The sequence below is a fragment of the Macaca mulatta genome, chromosome 17 (genome assembly GCF_049350105.2).
Source record: "Macaca mulatta isolate MMU2019108-1 chromosome 17, T2T-MMU8v2.0, whole genome shotgun sequence".
Classification (NCBI taxonomy): Eukaryota; Metazoa; Chordata; class Mammalia; order Primates; family Cercopithecidae; genus Macaca; species Macaca mulatta.
The window spans coordinates 15451669-15473657 of record NC_133422.1 but is presented as its reverse complement, the minus strand read 5'-3'; the positions used below and the strand labels follow the sequence as shown (position 1 = coordinate 15473657).

Here is a 21989-nt window from a genome sequence, read left to right as displayed (position 1 = left end):
TAGCCTCTACGTCTTCCACAGATGGTCAGTGTTCTTTGTTCTGAGCTGATATTCAGTCAGTAATTTTTGAAAGCAACAATCTCATAGTGATTCTCTACTAAACCAGACATTCTAGACTCTGTTTCCATTATTTGTTCAAGATATAAGTCTATTCCAAACATGTGATTCCACAGTTTTCTTTTGGAATGGACTGCCAGCACGCTTGTCCATGAAAGGGACTGTTTTTCTCCTGCTAAGGGCTTAACGGCTGCTAGAGAGTGCCTTTTCCACCTCTGTCATTTTGATTTTGTTTTCTTTTTTCCCTGGTCTTTTATTTTCATCAGTCTTTGGTTAAGTTAGCCTTGGTTGCTCAGTATGGGTTTGTTCACAGTATTCTAGGAGTCTTACAATGACTAAGGGCAGGAACGTCAGGGCAATTTTCCAATTGACAAATAGCACATATTTGAGGGGAAATCCTAGTTTAATCAAAGTTGGATAAATTCTGAAGCCTTATCCATATGAATTCATTAAAACCTCATCTAGGTGGATCTTAAAACACTCGTTAGTATTTGAAGATCAAAGATCCACTATTTTTTTTCCTAAATGTCATGATTGGACCACTTTGAATGCAATTTTGAATGCAAGTTTCTCAGTTCATCACTAACATGATTTCCATGGAAACTGCACAAACTGGTAATATACTTACAAATTGTAAAGTGGGCTGTGTAATGCTGAGTTATGCATTGGTTGCATGCTTGTTTAATCTTTACCGTTGCAGAGGTTTTTGTCTTTTTTAAAATAATTATCAACTTAATTCAGATTCAAAATAATTGGCTGGTTTCAGAAAACTGTATCTTAAAAAGTGCCTGTCAGATCTACAGCACAATTCATATGGTAACCATCAGCATTCATATTTCAAGCATAAAAGAGAATATCAATGTAGATTTCAGAGGTCGTTTTAAGAGAAACTGGTCTACCATACTATGTACATTTAGGCACCTTCTCCAGAATGCTTTTCCCTCATAAATATCTCTACCTTCTAGAAGAACTTGGCCAAGGTCAGTAGCCACAGGGTGGGGCTGGGAATTAGAAACTGGCTATTTTGGCCCCTTCATTTTGTTACTTTCAGAATAGCACTGGATATATCCAATTATATTGCATAACCATTTTTTCATTCTTAAAATGCAAAGGCTATCAGGGGACTATCACAGGAAAAAGAAATTCTGGCATTAAATAATATTCCAAAGTATGTCTGCCAAGAAAGACTATTCTGCTATGAAGCAAAATAAGTGGAAGGTAGAAGAAAATTTTTTTTATAAATGATGCATTCTATAAAGACTATTTGATAATTTAATAATTTAATATAATGATTAATTTGCTCACATCATTAAAAGTTCAGGAATTGATTTAACACAGTGATGAGTTCTATTTGATAGATTTACAAAAACTTATTTCAGCATAAATTTCATTCAAACAGAATTTTCCTGGATATATATGCTCTCCCCAGGGGCTACAAAATCATGTATTTTAAACCGCCTTTACCATGGGACTCATATTTTAGAATTACATATACCCTTTAGAATTTTTAAAAAATTATTATTTAGGATGTAGCGTTAGTTTGTGGTTTGGTGGCGGGGGGGAACCAACAATTAAATAATTGATTTTTAACTAGTACTTCTCATTTCTTAGTTAGAAACCTAATTACCTGCTGGAGATCACCAATGCCCATAAGAGAATCTATGACACTTTTTTCTTTCTTAGAATGACAAAAGAAAAAGAAAAAAGCATACTGTCATAACCGGCAGCCTCTCTCACAGGTGTAATTTATGATATGAGCATAGTTTAACATGTACTCATGTTCTGAACTGTAGTGCTTTTTGTTCTTGTTGTCATTTTTTTTCTTCTGCTTCACACTCCCTACATTATTGAGACCAAAGAAAGGACAAATGATAACCTTATGTTAAGGTTGCAAGAGGGCCTCGAGTTGGTTAGGACAGTAATTACTAGCTGGAGGTTCACTGGGATCACACACCCTCCTGAAGGAGGAAAGGTGCTCTGACATTAGGTCAAGCCATGGGATTAGGTGGAAGCTATTGCATTCCTTAGAACTGCAGCATTCTGTGTCTCTCAGAGAGACTCCATTGTCCCTCTGCTGCCTTTCTCAGTAGTTGGGGGATTTAAAAGGAGAGAGAGACAGAGAGAAAGGGAAACAAAAGGTTATTAAAATGCAATTTATAGACATAAAATGAATTAGAGATGACATTTTAACGGTGAACTTTTTGAGAGCTGAGGGAAGAGAGAGAGGCATTATTAGATTTGCTCAGCTTGATGAAGAACCGATGACTAAGATGTCAGTTCCAATTTATTTTTCCTCATTTAACACTGTTTATTATTTTAACCAATAATTTTCCTAATGCTTTAAAGTTCTTCTTTTGCATTTTGCTCATGCAAATAGAGCATTTCAGTCTAATTGAACAAATCCATACTAATCAGCGTGCATATAATTGTGACACTGGGAAGCTTAGTTCTAAAATGAGACCTGTTATATGACACTTTGCCTGTAGATGGCAATAGAAAGCTAATTACTAAGTAGCTGTCTGTGGCCAAGCATACACCTTCATCTTCCTGAAAGCAAGATAGTATACTCAATTTTTTTCTCAATAAAAGGAAACATACGTTTCTAAAAAGATTAAAACCTCACATTGCATTTTATGAACACTTGGATAGCCTAGTTTATAATCAGCACACCAAATCCTCCAAACAGTTTTTAGTTTAAATGCCTGGTGCCCTGGCATGTTTTTGAAATACCTTTGTGAATTCAGAAGTAAAAACTGTCGTCAGCATCACACCAGTAACGCACTTGAAAGAACACGTAAGCCTCTCTCTGAAGAAAGGTGTCCAAGTCGCATCCTCTCGCAGGCAGAATGGGGAAGCGGGCACGCAGCATGTTTAGTGTTCTTCAGGTTGGGGGATTGAATCTTTTATTCCCAGGTAGCCAAAAGCTAACATCTTATTCCAGGATGAACAACTTTGAGGACTTCTCCTGTCTTCTATTTATTGTACTTTGTGTTAATCATAAGCACTTAACTGTACATATGCATTTTTAATATACAGTGAAAACTATATTTTGTTTTACTTCACTTTCCATATTTTCATAGAGAAAATTTATTGACTGTTTTATACTCTATCTTTGTAGTTTAGAAATGTAATTAAGATTCACCTTTAATTAGATCATATAGCTTTTATAAAAAGGAAAATATTCACCTTTAAGACTAGCTCTGCTTTTGAAGATTAACTCAGAAATTTAAATTGCTGTAATTAATGAGGTTTCAAAACCTGATTCTTGTCCTCTTTCATTTCATAGTTATGAAGCCCTCAAATGTAAGCCTTATGCGGTAATACTCTATGGGGTCCAATCTGCTTTAAGTGGCTAATGCTGATTTCAGTACTTTATTGAATTGTGAAGCATTTTCTATTCTATGGCATATGAAGAGGTGTTTGTATCTTTTGAAATTGAGAGGACATGTTTAAAATGGTCATTCAAAAACTTGTTTGATGAACTAGATCTATTTGAGCAAATTGGCCTCCAAAATATTCATGAGGGATTAGTGTCATTTCCTGCCTTTTTGTTTTCAGTATGCAGACTTAGGATATTAGCTAGTTACCCTGCAGAAGAGGCAGCGTAACTATATATACATATAGAATCAATGAAGAACAGCTTGGTCTGGAGTCTTAATTCTTTAGCACAATGTTGATCCACTGAGTTGCCCCGTTTCTCTCTGCTCAGCTGGACCACGGGTTTACCATCAAGAGATCAGGGTCTTTGGACTACTACCAGCAACCAGGAATGTATTGGATAAGGTATGAGATGGTGCAGCTCAACAGTCAGTGTTTCCATGGCAACGTGCTGGCAGTCTCCATTAACCAGTTCCTTCGGTGGATAAACATGCTTTTGATTTGTTATCCAGTCCATATGCTGCTTTATCGGTTTCATTTTAATCTTGATTGAGATGCCACACCCCCTCATTCCTTTTTTTCACCCATTATTCACACTGACATTTGCCAGCTTTCTTTCCATTGCACATGCTCAGTATCAATTTTCCTTATGGTTAAAAGGACAGTATATTTAGTGCTAACGCCAAAGCATTTTCCTGATGTTGCTAATTAAAACGATGATTTCCAGTGCTCTTCTGTCCCTTAACAAATGGAAGAACAATAGCACGCTAGTGTGTGTTCTATAGAAGTATATACTGTCATTTTAAAGTCATCAAGCCCAACCTTGACCTAATTAGATGGATAACAATGCATTTACACTTTAGTAGTAGAAGCGCCTCAAAGTACAATGGGCTATAGAATGCATTGTGTGTGTTGGTAAGCTTGTGTTTTCAAATTCTCCACCTTTTGTTTTGTTTTTGTTTTATTGTTCCCTCTTCCCCCTGGAAATCCCTCTATGTATTAGCTATTGCATGAATTTATTTTTCAATATTTTGTAACTGTCAGATTATTTAGCCGGCTTATCTGCTCAAGCAAAAGGGATTATGGGAGGTATCGATTTTTTAAAAACTGGGTTAAGAATTCTATCCAATCGCTTTCTATTCCAGTCAACTGCCCTGGCATTTCCTTCAAGGGGCATTGTTTATGTCTCTTTAAGTTATCCACAAGCAGGATGGTTTTTGATGGTTTGAGAAATGAACTCTGAGAAATCCTAGGGAGCTTGTTTTCTCCATCTTAATGTTTCTGAAATGATCTCCAGGTAACGCTCCACGTCTTAGTGTTTGGAAAAAAAAAAAATTCCATTGGTTTTGACATTTGTTCTCTCCAAACTATGGAGCCTATCTGGAGTAAGACAGTAGCTGTCTGATATTGTTTCATGGTTAGACCGCAAAGTGTAACCAAAAAAAATAAAATATATACGTATGTGTATATATGCATATATAATGTATATGTGTGTATATATATATGATTTTAGCCCCAGTTGTTACTCCTGGTTATTTTTCTATAATCAGACACTCAAAACATAGTACATAGGAAAGCAGAAAGGGGCATACCTTGACAAATGATTCAGATATACTAAAATCATGATCATTTCCAAATCTGTTTAAAGCAAGAAAACACCCAGAGCTCAATAAAATTTTCTAAGGTCATTTTTGACATAGAAGACTATTTGTGTCTTCTCCGTTTATAATGCATGTAGGAGTTGCACATTCATTTATTTAGTTTACCTACATAATTGGCCTTATAGATGTAGAAAGAACTTAATTTTTGACTTTATTTTGGAGGGAGGAGGGTGGGTTCATCATAATCTGCCTTTGTGCAGACCCTTCTTGTTTGACTGTATCACAGAAGAGAATTCATCCATCTTTTACTTTTACCTGGAAGAATATATACTTCCAGAAGATTGCACCTATCAGGAATGCACATCTCTCTAAATTTTCACAAACTGAACATGCCCCTGTAGGCAGCACCCAGTTCAGGCACAGAACACTGGGGGCTCCCTTCCGGGAGGGTCACTTCACCTCAAGAGTAAACATTGACCCTAGAGTCTAGCCACATTAATTAGCTTTGGCTGGTTTTGTACTTTGTATAAATTGAATCACAACATGCTCCATCCTTTTAAATTATGTGTCTCTTAATGTCAGGAATATTAACCAGAGATGTAAGTGTAAAGTTAATATACAATTAAAAATAGGCATCAAGTATGTCTAATTACAGTTGTGCACATTTGTATTATAAAAATTACACATATAAAGTCACCTAATTTCAAAAACCTCTGGAAAATTAAATTACTAAATTTGTGGGATTAAGGATGGGAACTGAACCCCAAGTAAACACAATAATTAATAAACATAGCCAAGTATAAAAAGGCCATTTAACTAAAATCCTAGTGATGGCTCCCATCAGCAGACAAAATGACACATCCCTGAATAATGGGCAGGAGCAGATGGGAGATAATCTCTTTTTTCTTGCGCACATAAACTGCTCTGTTTTCCAGCTGGGGCAGTAACAACAATGTTTATAGTTAGTGCTGTACCGAACAGCGCACCCAGTATGTAAAGCTAAATTGGAGAAATGATGCTAAAAACTCATCGGCATATATGCTTAATTAGGAAGTTTTATAATGCCATTTAGCCCCAGAACGTACACGCTCTCCTTACTGATTGCAAGTGCTTGCCTTTTATCTCTGCAGAAGTGGGAGCATTTGTCTAACCATGGTGGCAGCCAACTTTCTAACATAAACAATCATTACAGGCGAGCATCCCCGCTCCCAATTGTTGTGTTTAAAGCGCTCATGGCTGTTTTTACTGCTCTAGGCAGAACACTTGGGAGTCACGCTTGCTTTTTGTAAAGCAGATCACATAAGGGCACAGGCTGGGAAAACCGTCTCCTCAGGGTGCCCAGAATGGGTCTGTCCCTCTTAACTGGCTTTTTGGTGATTATAGACAAATAGTGGGGGTTGTTTTCCCCTTTCTCTCCATTCTCCAGCCTCATACCAGAGAGCTGCTTCCAAGGGAGCAGCATCCTTCACTTGACCCATGCGTCCAGGAGACTTTGCTCCTGTCACCCAGAGTCCAGGGGGGACGCTGCCCCAGGAATGAGCTCACTGCGCTATTCCACACTCTCCTAAGAAGCCACCATGTTCCCCTGCTGCAGGCCACTGGAAAACATTTGCATCCCGTTACATTTCCCCCTTCCTGGAAATGCATCCTTATTCAAAGGGGACGTGGTCACACACATTTCTACCTTCCCAAGTGAAACTGTCACCATGGCAGGTGCTATGCCCTGTAACACACGGGGAAGAATCCTGCACCTTCAGCACACAGAACAGGGCAACAGCCAGAGCCGGGTAACTCAATTAAATAAAACAAATATCAAAACAAGACATAAGCTAAACATGAGAAACAAGATAAAATGGGGAGGCGAGCTAGGACAAAAGGGTGGTTGAGTTCCCAGGCATGACGTAACTAAAATGTGCATATTGGATTCGAGCACCGTGCTGAAACAGTGAGTAATGAGGCAGAGTGGTGGCGGCTGCACGCCGTCTTTGCAAGGCTATTAAAAGCTGTCATGCTCGGTTGTTAAAAGGAATGGGGTCAGTTAAATGCATCTTGCTCCGCGCAGGTTTGAGAGAACTGTTCCCTTGGAAGCCAGGGAGGAACCTCCGTGCGGTGTGAGAAGGGATCTAGGGCCAGCCTCAATCAGAAGCAGCTAAATGTACACAGCAAGTTGCAATGCATTGCAGGTTGCTTGGTGGCGAGCTGTCCTGGCCTTGCTCTGCAGAGGGAGAGGGCAGTCCCCGCGGAGAGCCAGAGCATGGCTGGCAGGCAGGGCAGATGCTCCACCCACTCCGGAGGCTCCCTCTGTAACAGAAAGTTTGGGGGGTTCAGTTTAACACATCGAAAAGTCATAGGTTTAAACTTCAAAACCACTCAGACTGTGATTAGAGAGAAGTCTCAGGAAAGTAGTGAGGATTGGTCTTGCAGTTGTACCTTGATACCCAAGCATGAGCTATTAGGCCATAGTCTCAAAAGATGAGTGACACCTATGCCTGTAGTGGCATGAAGGTCACCAAGGGTCGTTAGAAAGAACATGGGAATAGTGAAACATCTGCGTTGCATTTCCCAACTCAAACAGGTTGCTCACTGAGGTTTTATTTTCTTTTGTTTTGTTTTCAGAGGCCCCTTAAGAGAGGATTCCAATGACATATAAGTCTTTTTAAAATGTAGCTTACTTATTATTAAAAATGAGAAAATGCCATGGCATTCCAAGTCTTAATCATTGAGTGTAAATTGAAGAGAGATTTTAACATTTTCCTAAGATTCCTGATGATTCCAGATCAACTGAAAATTGTGTAGTATCATATTGATTCTGCCCTTGCCCCAGAACCTCTTTCCCTCATTTTGACTTAAAAGTAAACATCTGTGCTCTTTTCTACATATTCATTCCTGCCATACTTTGTGAATGCTCCTTAGTGAGGTCATTGAGAGGATAGAGGTTTTATGAGGTATAAATGAGCAAGAAATCATACATAACTTAATTATAAGTATGACACACCTCTTATTAAGAAAGGGTATGAGGCCAGGCGCATTGGCTCAAGCCTGTAATCCCAGCACTTTGGGAGGCCGAGACGGGCGGATCACGAGGTCAGGAGATCGAGACCGTCCTGGCTAACCCGGTGAAACCCATCTCTACTAAAAAATACAAAAAACTAGCCGGGCGAGGTGGCAGGTGCCTGTAGTCCCAGCTACTCGGGAGGCTGAGGCAGGAGAATGGCGTAAACCCAGGAGGCGGAGCTTGCAGTGAGCTGAGATCCGGCCACTGCAGTCCAGCCTGGGCAACAGAGCGAGACTCCGTCTCAAAAAGAAAAAAAAAAAGGGTGTGAGTATTCATAGGCTGAAATAAACAATTTTCAAATATATGTCAGTCACATGACACTTTTAGAAATTAAAAAGTCTTGGAGGCTGGGTGTGGTGGCTTACACCTGTAATCTCAACACTTTGGGAGGCTGAGTCAGGTGGATCACCTAAGGTCAGGAGTTCAAGACTAGCCTAGCCAACATGGTGAAACCCCATCTCTACTAAAAATGCAAAACATTAGCTGGGTGTGGTGGTGGGCACCTGCAATCCCAGCAACTCAGGAGGCTGAGGCAGGAGAATCATTTGGGCCAGGGAGGCAGAGATGCAGTGAGCCAAGATCACACCACTGTACTCCAGCCTGGGCAACAAGAGCAAATCTCCGTCTCAAAAAAAAAAAAGTAATGGAGATTGAGATTAAATTAACTTAATTAAAGATTGGCAGCCCAGTGTACAGAGAGAGTGTGGCTTTGGAGTCAAGAAGCCCTGGGTTTGGATCTAGTCCACCCCATTTCCTGCAGAGCAACCTTAGGCGAGTTACATTCTTCGTCTGATTTTCAATTTCCACACTTACAAAAGGGAGAAGAGCGTTATCCACCTTCAAAATCTGTGGTGAGGATTAAATTAGCCTGCCTGTGCAAAAGTGCTTTCACACACCCCAGCCCAAAGAAGAAACTCAAAAAAAAAAAAAAAAATTGATATCTGTTTCCCTGACTTTCAAGAGCAAATCACCCACTCCACAGATTTTGCTGAGAAAACTGATCTCTCTTCAGAGAGAGGCATTTATTATTAGAGTAGAATCATGAACTTTTTAAATGCTCTGATTAGGGTAAAATGCTCAGTAATGTATATGTTATATTTCTTGTGAGTATTTATGGCATTATGTTTTACCTGAAGTAGCTATAGCTAAAAATTCTGATGAAGTATAAGTTTAAAATGTGATCCTCTAGGACAGGAATTGGCAAACCACGGCCAATGGGCCAAATCTAGCCCACTTCCTTTTTTCGTAAATAAAGTTTTATTGGAACACAGTCACACACATTCATTTGCAAACTGTCTATGGCTGCCTTTGCCCTACAGCAGCAGAGTTGAGTAGTTGAGTCAGAGAACCATGTAACTTGCACAACTTAAAATATTAACTATCTGGCCCCTCCGGAAAAGTTTTCCAACACCCTTTCTAAGGGGAAAATATGTCTAAATTAAAAGGCACCATCTGTACAAATGCAAATTCCACAAGAACAGGATTAGGGCTTATTAAAAACTATATCTCCACTGCCTAGTAGAAGATGCCTTCAATAAATATTTGTAAAGTTAACAAATAAATGATTGAGCTCTCCAAAGAAGGGACCATTTTTTCACTGATTTTCAGGATAGACATGTTTTTGAAGAATTTGGGATCCATCAAAGTTTGGGCAATCAAATCACATACGAGATGCTCCAGAATAACATCCCACTTTTAGCAATCCAGGACTAAGCTTTTTGGCAAGGCTAAAATGGTTTCTGCAATAAAAGGAACTACCCCTGACTCACCTGCTTTGTAGGCACTAAATTTTCATAGATTTTTTTAAGGCAAACTGTGTTTTTGGTTGCTGTTTAGTTTACTCATATGATGGAGAACAAACATGGCAATTCCACGGAGGTTGGGCTCCTATAAGAAAATCAGGGGCTGTTGGGCAGAGGAAGCACACGAATTTTGTCCTGAGCTCAACCCCCACCAATTGGCTGTAATTTTAACTGTCTGATAGGAGGCCATCAGAAACCCACTGCAGAGCTAGGCCAATTTAAGACTCTATTAAGAACCAGGTCAGCAGGAGAAGCCTATGTTCAAGATTATTAGTGCAGAAGCATAAGGTCAGCTCTCCCAGGAAAATGGGGAATAAGATTTAAGATAATCATGCCAAGAAAGTAAGCAGCTTGGAAGGCTACTCAGTTGCATCCCACGAAGGCCTCCTTTTGCCATTTTAATGGTTGTCTTTAAGAAAAGCCATGCCATGTCTTCAGATACTGTGTCAAGACCTCAAAAGGATATGAAAGCAAAACACAACAACTGCAATAAGCGTGAGAGTAAGCCCAATAAAATGAGGAGGGTGGATATTTCAATTGATTTGTCAGTTTAATTTTACTAGCAAGCAAAACATTTCCAAACTGACAAGCAAATCGTAATGTAGTCCCCACAGAGTGAGGGTAAGCAAAAGAAAGGGTTCCTGAGATTAATGTCCCAGCAGCTGCATCCCCAGTTCGGTCTCCTAGGCAGTATGAATAATGGATGGACTAAAAGGCAAAATGCACAATAATGTTCTTTTATTAATGAAATGAAGACTATATGTGATGGCTAGCCATAAATTAAGAAAAGCAAAAAAGGAAAAGCAGTCCACATTTGCCTCTGAAAAATGCAGTTACTTAAATCCAATAATTACTGCCATGACAGAAAACATTGCCTCACAATGAAAATGAGTACATCTCTTGTGAATCCTGCAAGTATTGCAGAACAGAAATATGTTTGGTCCATAGACTGTAAGGCCTATTGTTTGCTAAGAGAAAAACATAACCCATTAAGTAGATTGATGGTGATAATAAGCATATTCATAGAATTTCATAGGTGAAAGTTTCCCTAGGGATCATGCACAATAACCCCCCTTCAGTCTGTGGACCTGGAAATTGGGGCTCGGTGTGGTTAGAAAACATGTCCAAGGTCATATAATTAGCTGAGCTAGGACAAAAAGCTAATTCTCCTGACTTCCACCTACTGCTGCTTCCAAGGGGATTAAACTTAAGCTACCAGACAAGACAAGCATTAGAGACGTGGGGTGACTCAGACTGGCAAAATCTAAGCTAATGCTTCAATTCATGTTCTTGATTATTCCTGACCTTCCTCCTCTATGCTATGTTTTTCCTTTAACATTACAGACATACCAGATGGGTAGTTCATATGTCTTTATACGGAGTTTCCAAATTTAATGTCAGAACGAAGGATTTAAACTATCTGAGCACATGTGGAGGATACTGTCATTTCATTGTAACAGAATAGGCCACTGGCCAAATTCAGTAGATGTATCCTTTATGGGAATAAATCTGATAATAGGCAAGCACTGTCTTTTATTTATGTATGCCTGGTGTTATGGCAGGCACCAGCATGATGGGGAGGGATTTCCCTAAGATTTTCAGCTACCACGTGTGCAACCACCTGAGTTGCTGAGGTAGCTGGCATTATTTTACCATTCCTCTGTTTTCACACTTGATCTAGCATCTGCTAAGGGCTTTGTGATAAGCCAGGGCTTACAGTTCATGGTAGAAATATGCAGTGTTTCTTCTGGGTAGGACAGGTTTATATTAGTCCATTTCTCTATACCATTTTATTTAATCAACCATGTGTTCTCTCTTTACCAGCTTCCCCCAGGCCATCATTACTCAGCTCTCACCCAGTACACAGCGTGGCGGTCGCTATCATGCACATATTTGAAGTAACTAGGTTAGAGCTGCATCCTTGGTTACCACTGGTCAACTCCAGAATCTCAACAGAGTTCTTGCTTACCTCTAACCTGTGATAATTAGCACCAAAATGTGATAATGCACTCGTCAGAGTCTCTTAGGATCTCTTAAAGAAGTGGTAACTTACTAAGGAAACACTTGGGAATTCTACCGCAAGCCTATTCATGTAGGTTCCGACAAAGCTACAAATTTATATGAACAAAATAACTAATAAAATAATAAATCCATTAGGAACTCTTAAGTGTTCATGGAGCCTCAAGCCTATACCTGAGGACATCCTTAATTTACAAAAATAGGCATTAAGAAGAGACCCTATTTGCTTGATGTCTGGGGATTTTTTTTGTGACTGATAAAGAGTAAAGCTAGCCACACACATACACACAAAATCAAGTTGACTCTTGAGGACTCCCCCCTGACCCCACCAACAAAAATAGTACAGCTGCCTTTTAGAAGTGGTTGAAAGGGCTCAGAATCTGAAGTTGTGATGCAGGATTTCAGAGGAACAAATTATGTTTCAAATGCTTTTTTTCTTTTTCGGGGCGGGGAAGACATTTTCAATTGGATTACATGTTTTATGACAATACTTTGTAAAAATTATGTAATAGCCTATAGTGCTATTTCCTTGGTAACTTCATCTGTCCCAAACTGCATATCTGGGCTACCAAATTCATTTGGAAAAGATGAACTGCACCTATTTTAGAGTCAAGTTAATTTTGTGGCCACAAACTTCTAAACATCATACGTTACAGTGTTTAGTATAATAAGAAATTAGACCGCAATAAATGCTTGTTGGATGAGTGAATTCGTAAGAGAATTTTAACTTTATCTGACATAAGAATTTGGTCATATTTGAAACATAAGTTATAGTCTTAAATATTGCCTCTTAATACTTTTAACTTCTTACTCTTTTGTGTTAGAGTTGCTTTGAATTCTATTTTTTGCTATTGTTATTATTCAGAAAGTATACAGTCCCCTAAAATAATGCTATATTAATTAAGAAGTATTTAACACACACTTAATATGTGCGCCACAGTCTACTAATCATCTGGAAAATGCAAAGAAGTTTCAAATTCTCCCACAGAATAGTTGGCAAAGTATTTGGGGAATATGCAAAGATAAAAAAAAATAGAAGGTCAGTGTGCAATTAATTCCCAAAAGTTTGGTCAAAACAGTTCTTGCCTAAGGAGTTTAGAAAGAAAAAATATGGTACAGAAGGTAAAATTTGATCAAGTCTTCAAGAATAAATAAATTGGCAGGGCGCAGTGGCTCACACCTGTAATCCCAGCACTTTGGGAGGCCAAGGCAGGTGGATCACCTGAGGTCAGGAGTTTGAGACCAGCCAGGCCAACATGGTGAAACCCCATCTCTACTGAAAATACAAAAATTAGCCGGGTATGGTGGTGGGTGCCTGTAATCCCAGCTACTTGGGAGACTGAGGCAGGAGAATCACTTGAACCCAGGAGGCGGCGGTTGCAGTGAGCCAAGATTGTGCCACTGCACTCCAGCCTGGGCAACAAGAGTGAGACTCCATTTAAAAAAAAAAAAAAGAAAAGAAAAATTTGAGTGGGCAGAGAGAGGAAGAGAGGTAATTTCATGTTGGCAAGTACCTTGAACCAAGAGGTAGATGTGAGAATGATTAAAGCACATTCAGAGATATATCAGTTTGGACTGTTTTTATGGCAAGTGAAGAAAACCAAAATCAAACTGACTTAAGCAAAAAAGGAAACGTATTCTTTTACATAACCTGAGAGGTTCAGAGGTTGAGTCTGCCTTCAGTGATGGATGGATCCAGCACTCAGTTAATGCTTGGTTTCTTGACATCTCCAGCCCTGCCCCCCTGTGTTGGCTTTAGTTTTGGACTTCACATGGTACCCAGGATGGGAGAAGCAGCTCCAGGCCTGCCAATCTCTCAAAATTGGGATTCATTATAAATGTGAAGTTCCAGCAAAAGTCTTACCGTGTCCTATTGACGGAGTCGGGTGCCCATCTTGGGCCATTCATGGATATTGGGGAATGCAGTAAATTCAGGCTTACTCCTGAGTCACAAGCCCACCCCAACCCTACTCCCAGAGATAGGAGTAGGGTCAACTTCATTGGAATCATGGAATGTGGGAGTGAGGAGGTATCCAAAGGGAAATTAAAGTATAGTTAACCATAGGCAGAGTAAACAGATGCTGTGCTTGCAAATCAAGTGTCCACTAAAGGAAGACAATGACTCTACTTATGCCATAGGATCATTTTAAGTAATAATAGGTACTACACCCTAGAAGTTTTTTTTTGTTTTTTTTTTTTTTTTTTTTTTTTGAGACGGAGTCTCGCTCTGTCGCCCAGGCTGGAGTGCAGTGGCGCGATCTCTGCTCACTGCAAGCTCCGCCTCCCGGGTTCACGCCATTCTCCTGCCTCAGCCTCCCGAGTAGCTGGGACTACAGGCGCCCACAACCGCGCCCGGCTAATTTTTTGTATTTTTAGTAGAGACGGGGTTTCACCGTGGTCTCGATCTCCTGACCTTGTGATCCGCCCGCCTCGGCCTCCCAAAGTGCTGGGATTACAGGCGTGAGCCACCGCGCCCGGCCACACCCTAGAAGTTTTTATTGGAAGCACATTGCAAAGGCTAGGCCAAGGAAAGAAATTGGGCTTTATGAGGAGCTGTAAATAAATTAATTGGACCTTGTAGAAATTGACAGCGGTGTGCAGAATGGACCAGAAGGTGGGTGCTCCAGAGAGAAGCAGATCACCTCTATTATATTTTCTCGTATTTCAAAAGCCACAAAGTTTTTGAAGAAAGAGAAACAGATCGCCTTCATTGTTTCCCATCTTTCAAATGCCACAAAGTTCATAGAGTGTCTACTGCGTGCTGTGAACTGTGGAAAACACAGAGACCATATCCAAGGCTTGACCTTGGTCCTCCAAAGAGTCTACAATGTGGTAGGGGGAACAGTTAATTAGGGTCAATTGTGGTGCAGGCAGGATGAACAACAATAACGGTACTAGATTGTCATGGAAATAGAGAAGAAAGAAGTTCCGAAAATACTTTCTCTAAGCAGAGTGGGCGGGGGCCGAGAAGGAAGGACCTGTGGGCAGTGATGCCTTCTGGAACGTCTCTGAGAGCAAGTCAGTTGGGAGTCCCCAGTGCTGGTTTGAGAATATTATGAGGACCTGAGGGGTAGAAAACTGCACCTCTGTCATCAGACTCAGGTTTCCTTAGGAGTTTATGAGCGTCAAAATTCAGAATGTGTTCACGGGATTGTCCACATGGTGGATCCTGTCTGCTTCTACAAAGAGAAGTTTCTCTGATCATCAATGTGGAGAAGCCACTGTCTTTTGGCCTTTGATACTACCTGTGGCCGATGTCTTTCCCTAGCTCATGCTGGCTGGGAACAGAGAAGGGATGAGCTTCTGGGAGTGCAGTGACTTTAATTTATCATTTCAATAAACTTCAGAATAAACGGGAAGACACTGCTTGGGCTTTGCACAGGAGAAGATTGAGTTCTGTTCCTAGTTAGCAATGCATATGGGCAAGTCTCTCCACATGCCTAGGCCTCAGCGTCCCTGCCTGTAAAGACAGAGCATTGGATAAAAATGCTTTATAAACCCTCATTGAACTCTAAGAGTCTGCAAATCCAATAGAGACAACCTTGAACCACTTATTCCATGACACATGCCCATGACCATGATACATTTCCAAGAATAAGTGTCATGAGCATCCTGGGGATCCATGCACCTGAAAGCTCAGGAGCCTTTGTGCATGAGGCCTTATCTACAAAGGTGAACATTTAGAAAGCTGCTGACTAGGGAAATCTGTAGGAGTGGCCAGAACTGACTGCTTCAACAGGGACAGGGGAAGGGCTTTCCAGGCAGGACAAGTAAGGAAGGGAATATGATTGTGCTTATAAGGATTTGCAGAAATGAAAGTGCAAATGAGGGTGAGGGGACCATCCAAGCATGGGCTCAACATTAAGTGCCACTGGCTTCTGCATAAACTGAATTACAGTATTTGTGGAGAATGGTGGGAGAATGGTGTATTTCAGTGGCTGCAGCTAAGAGTGTGAAGTACTGAGTGGATAATGGGGAAATGAAGTAAATATCAAGAGGGCGCCAGTGAAACTAAAGGAAGGAGGGAAAGTACTGAGTTAAGTTCTAACGTGGGCTTTGTGCACATTGCTTTTCTATAACCTGCAGTTATTTGATTTTAAAACAATATCTTACATCAAGTTGTAAAGAAAAGAATACCTTACATTTCTGGGAGTCTTGGCTGTTTAGAAAGCATTTGCACATCCATTTCTACCTATAGCAACTCTATGAGAGTGGAAAGGTGCTCCTTATTTAAAAGATGAGAAACCTGGGTGAATGGTCAGCAATGGACAGAGTGGGACCCAAAATCCCTGATGCAAAATCCCTGACAGAGTGGGACGCAAAAACCTGATGTGCTTTTCTTCCCCACATCTGACTGCCTCTGTTCACAATTCATTCCAATGCCAATGACTTTTTTCTTTCTCAAAGAGGTAGAAATAGAAAGATTTCTTATGACCAAGAGGTGTTTATATTACTCTTGGATTAACTACAAAATGCTTTTTATGTAAGGCAGACTAAATAGACGTCTGTTTTTTTTACAAACATTCAACTCTACACAAACAGAACATTTCAGTTTGCTTTGAAAGCAAAATACCATGTGTTGTAACTTTACAATGTTTTAAATAAAGTTAGGAATTTGGGTTTATGACACTGAAAATGTCATAAAATCAATAGGTATAAGACTAACAACTATATGAGCGTCCTTAAAAATTCAACAAGTAGAATCAAAGGTAGACGTTTCAACAGACCAGTTACTGAATCATTGTATTAACAATCTAGTGAGACAAGAAGTGAATCATTGAAGTTTATCTTCCTCATTGGTTTGTAACACTGTTCATTCAGTGGGTGGATAGTTTCTAAAGTAGAGCAGTTCAGCCTAACGAAGCCATTTACTGTACTGGTTCTACACACTGCCTCTCTTTATCTCTTTATTACTTCATTTTGGAACTTTGATTGGCCTATTTTAGATCTAAGATTGCCCTAATGCTATACTGCAGTTGTATGAGGGGCTTAGTTTTCGCTTTGTTCTCAGAACCAGGCTGGCTATAAATTTATCTCTGTTCTTTGAAGGAGCTAACAGTAAATTTTCAGGAGGAAAAATGGTGGCGTATATCCCCATAGAGGAAAAGTAATCTCTTAAAAGCAGAATAACCTCCAGGCTACATCCTTTTAAAGAGGGATTTTCAAACAAGAACGCCTTCAACTTTTATATGCGTTCTATATTTTTCTTCAGACCTCATACCTACTCTTCTGCTTTCTGTGTAAGGTTTCTCTGTAATGACCCCATTTTCCCCCACACCCATTAAATCTGTGATGAAGTCATGCTGTCCCCCATTCTGATGTCATGGTAACTTCCAGAGCTACAGGCAGATAGCACATCCGGGGACTCATTGGAGGTCTCCTCAGGAAATTGAGGCATAGAGACTGGGAGTTGGAATACTTACAAAACTGAATCTCAGTTTCATAAATTGCCACATACTACGATGAAAATGAACTTTGTAAAGTAAAATCCGTGGGAAGGTTTCCACTTGGTTTAATTGCATTCAAAGCAGTGTTCAATTTCAGGCATTGGTTTCATTAAAATTAAACCAATCCTTCCCAGAAATTCATCCACACTCCCTCATCAACAGATAATAAGATCATTTAGAGTGAGGAGGTGCTAAAAGAACAGGATGAGCCGTGGCTCCGTTTCCATGTCTGACTGACAACTTCATCACCTTTCATCTGTATTATGCAGCTACCCGAGCTGCATGTTAATTGAAGTTGCCCAAGGGGGGTTTTTACACACAGGACTCAGGCACCCCTTTTCAGAGAAGATGGGGGTGTCCTCTGGCTAGCCTAGGAGCCACCAAGGGTAAATAAATGTGGAGCTAGCAAAAGTCTGGGGAGGGGTGGGGAAGGGTCAAACCCAGTACACCATCCATCCTGCCTGTGCCTGCAGCTATCATGACCAGGTCCCTTAAAGACCTGGATTTGTGGGGAGCAGAGGGCTCCTCGAGAGTGGTGACTGTCAACAAAAAGTGTGCCATGATGGACAGGTGAACTTGGCCAGTGTATTTTTTCTGACCTCAGAAAGTTCTAGAAAGAGTTTGTTTTACCATTTCCCTCGCCCTAATTGTCCTCTTTCTCATTTTATGCCCCTGCTAGACCACCGCTCTTGATAAGGAGAGGCAGGTTTTCCGACGAAGACGCAACCAGGATGTGAGGAGCCGGTACAAGGCGCAGCCAGCTCCTCCCGAACTCAACTCGGAATCGGAAGACTACTCCCCAAGCTCCTCCGAGACTGTTCGCTCCCCCAACTCGCCCTTTTAATAAGACCCTTTTACTCAAAGTCCTAGCTTAACCCTTTGAGACTCTGAGATTTTTTTTTCCCCAAAATTTGTGTAAAACAGTTTCATCTGATCTATCTAGCGCTCAATGCTTGAATGGCAGAACTGAAAGTGTTTTCAGGTATCTTTGTAGCAGTTTCCCTTTACTGAATGAGATGACACATGGTGATTGTGAAGATGGTAATTTGCTGCTAATAGAGTCCTCAAAGGGTTAAGGCCAATTTGCAATTTTTTTTTTTAAACTTAGAAGCAATGAATGTTTTCATCAGTCAAGCTAGGATCTGCAGTATGTAATATAGCACTTGTTAACCCTCTGAGTGCATAGAATTTTATTGAGAATTCTTGTTGGGGAATTTTTCAGGTCTTTGGATGTATACACACATGTTTCTTGATTTTACTGCAGATCAAGGGGTGTTGTTAGATGCCGAAATGTCCAGAAAAGAAGGACATTTAGAATGATATCTTGTTTGTCCTTTTCTGTGGGTTTAGAACATGGCAGGTTTATAACTTCGACACACGCACTATTCTTTCTTCTTCACAATCCTATTCAGAAACAGATTTTTTTTTTTCGTTAGAGATATGACTGTCAGTTGCAGTGAGTTCTGCATCCCAAGTGGAGGGAACTGGGTTTGTGGCAAAGAGCTTGACCCCAGAAATAGATGGTGCCCCCCCAAATTGTCTCCACATGAAGATGTACTGATGACGCCCCAGAAATGCTGCTTCCATATCAGCTGCTGCTAGCGCCAGCGCAGACTCTCAGGGAGTCACCATAGCTTGTCTTGTGCTTGGTGAGTGAGGGTCTCTCTACTCAGTGTCAGACATCTACAGGAAAGAAACAACTGGTGGAAAAGAGCAATAAATTGCCCGGTGCTCTGCAGGGCTGGAATTTCAAACAGTAAGAGGGAATAACATCCTGTGCTTTTTCTCACCTGCTTCCACGCACTGTGGTCATCACTGTGCAATCTACATCTAGTATGAAATCCACACATAGGAGAGCTGGGGCACAAGGGGCCTGGAGGCAGGTGCTTTGCAAGATGGCTGAGGAGAAAGCACACTGGGAACACAATCCAGAATGTTCTAACGATAAGTTTTCAGTGAATAAACCACTGGCAAGACAATTCCATGTGCACCTTTAGGTTACCTATATAGTCTCCCAGGAAGATCAGGATGAAAGACCTAGATGATATCCCTGAGGATAAAACCTCCATCTCCTAAAATGATTTTTTTTTATACCACTGTCTTTAGCTGTCCAGGAGGTCATAGTGTTTTTTCTGTCTTTGGGCCAAGTCCTGTCTGAGACCTGTATTTTCACTCCTGTCACCAAATCGATCTCCCTAGTGCAGAGTCTCCAGGCCTGAGTTTCTTCTGGAACTGATTCCATTTTAGAATGGGAATTCGCAGGTTCTGTGCATCACCGCAGTGCTGAGAGAGGATTCTCCTGGCGTGTCTTAGAGGCAGGTGCCCAGCTCAAATGTGCTCCCAAGGTTTGCTGGGCTCTGGGATCCATGAGACAACCAGGGAGGGATACCTCATGATGTTTGCATCTGGTGGCTGAACAGTACCTATGTTCTCTGTTTGAATATATTTTAATACCTGAGAGTCTTAAAATTTGTGAACAACGTTTCTATAGTCCTTTATTTTCAAATGCATGTTGATCTTCACTTGCTGCATTTTTACTCTTCAACCCTGAAACTATGGTCTATATTAATATGGATTTTTAAATCACATGTCATTACTTTTGCAACACCATCTCCAAAATTTTTTCTCCTTTACATTTAGGTTCATCTCTGTGGTCTGTGTTGTCCTGACATGTAAACAGCATATTATTTATTGAGGGTTTTTTTTCCCCCCTTTTGGAGCATCCAGAAGCGATAACACACAAAATCACAAAGTAGCATAAATTAGTAAATTAGTTGAGTTGTTTTTTGGGGGGAGGTGGGGGTGGGGAGCAGAGAACACCAGAAAGAGTGTTGGTGTGTAGGTAGATTCCATATTAATGAGGAACACTGAATTAGTTGGAAATTGTTGCTTTCTCTAGAAATATAAAGCAAAGCACTATTCCAAGGCTACGGAGTAGCTCTACAGCCTGGCCTCAACTCTAAAAGTATGAAGAATGCAATGGGCAGAGACCTACCTGCAGTGGACTGTCATTTTCCTTTCTTTCTCTGAATTACTGCTTTTTCTGTGGGCATTAACTATATTGCTACAGCATCTAGTGTACTGAGCCTGCAGTGCATGGCTCAGGCCTTTTCCCATCAACGTCTAGGAGGACTCTGGACTGTGTGAAGCTAGGGAGTGTTTCTCAGCACACTGCAGAAGGGCAGCTCAGAAGAATGCAAGGCCCATTCAGCATGGGGATCCCAGCACATCACTGTAGAATTTGAGTGACCTATGCTGAATAAAGAGTGGAATGTGACCAGTCAAGTAGAAATCTTGAGTAATCAGATGGAATGCAATCTTTCTAACATTAAGCTACCAAGATCCTGAATGTCAGAGATGTACTCAGAGGGTTAACAGACAAGCACAAGGCATGCTGACTACATTGGTGTATCCAGATTGCTTTGCTTTTAGCCAGTGCTTTCTAATTTTTTTCTCGACATTCTTGGGATAGTTCAAGTTTGAAATAATTAAGTGGTGGTGTTCTTTAAGGAATTTCTATAACCAAATTGATCTTATTTTTGATTTCACTTATCATAGAACAAATATGTATCATTATGGCAGTGTATCTATGTAATTATCAATTTAATCATCACCACAAGTGTTTCCATATTTTTTCCCAAGTATTTAATATAGCTCTCTTATGGTGGTGGCCTGGTGATGGGGACCATCTTTCTTTTACTGACACATGACCAACCATATGGTATTTTCAAGGGAATTTTAAGATTCATCTTTTCAGTTTGATAGTAGACTAGCTAAGGAAGAACTCTTTCATTACTTGCATCGTGTAAATCATCTCTGTAGACATGTGTTCATATTAATGAACACATTTTTTCTCAACATTGTAGCAGAAATCATTTTATTCGTCATGATCAATGAATATGTGATTTGCTCCAGATCATTAGAAGGAAAAGTAAGATTTCAGTCATCGAAAATGTTTTTACCGTAGCCCTCATCTAACTTACACGTGGTGCATATTAAAATAAACAGAGAAAAAAAATGTGAATAAACTACTGAAAACACTTGGTGTTTTGTGTTCAATGAGACCTTCCTGCAACCTGCTCCCCATGGGTGGCAGTTAACAGGCCCATCAGATATTGTTGAAAGAAAGCAATATATCCATGAATGAAGGCTAAAATTGCAATCCTTTACCCTTTGAGGCATATATCAGTTGAAAACAAAAAGAAAAGAAAATTTGACTTAGAGGGTCACAGAGCTCCCATATGACCAAGTCTCAAGCACATTAAATCACGGTTGTTTACTGGCCAAGGGCGTCCATTAGACAACTCTATCCCTTGCGCCAAAGCTCAATCGTGCTGAGGGAGAGCTTTCTTAATATTACTGTGTTGCTCCTAGCCCTTCTCTGGGTTAGGATCTGTCAGCATTTCTATGATAAACTCCTATTCTCAAAGGTTTTTAATTTGACCATAAAAATGTGCCCCAGGCTGAAGTTTGCTATACAGGGCTGTACCAGAGTGAAGGTTTACTTCCTTCTCTTTCCAACTTCTTCCCCATTCTCCGAAGAAAAGAACAACAAAAAATTCTGGTATCGTCCCTCGTTAATAGTGATTTCAGAATTTTGAAAAGCACCAAAATCCAAGATGGTAGTTTT

At 40.4% G+C, this 21989-nt stretch overlaps 1 protein-coding gene across 7 annotated transcripts in view; it reads left to right on the top strand.

Annotated features, from left to right (window-relative positions):
* DCLK1 (doublecortin like kinase 1) overlaps window positions 1–21399 on the top strand; it is a 350726-nt gene extending 329327 nt beyond the window's left edge. For 5 of the 7 annotated variants that reach the window (XM_028837437.2, XM_077974211.1, XM_015120874.3 and 2 more), the window contains one exon: window positions 18039–21399. In XM_028837437.2, the coding sequence (XP_028693270.1) occupies window positions 18039–18203 (165 nt within the window). In that variant the 3' untranslated portion in view covers window positions 18204–21399. Of the gene's footprint in view, window positions 1–3766; window positions 3841–18038 lie in introns of all 7 variants that reach the window. The other 2 variants (XM_015120875.3, XM_001118268.5) reach the window with 1 other exon arrangement.
* Window positions 21400–21989: the final 590 nt, after the last annotated feature.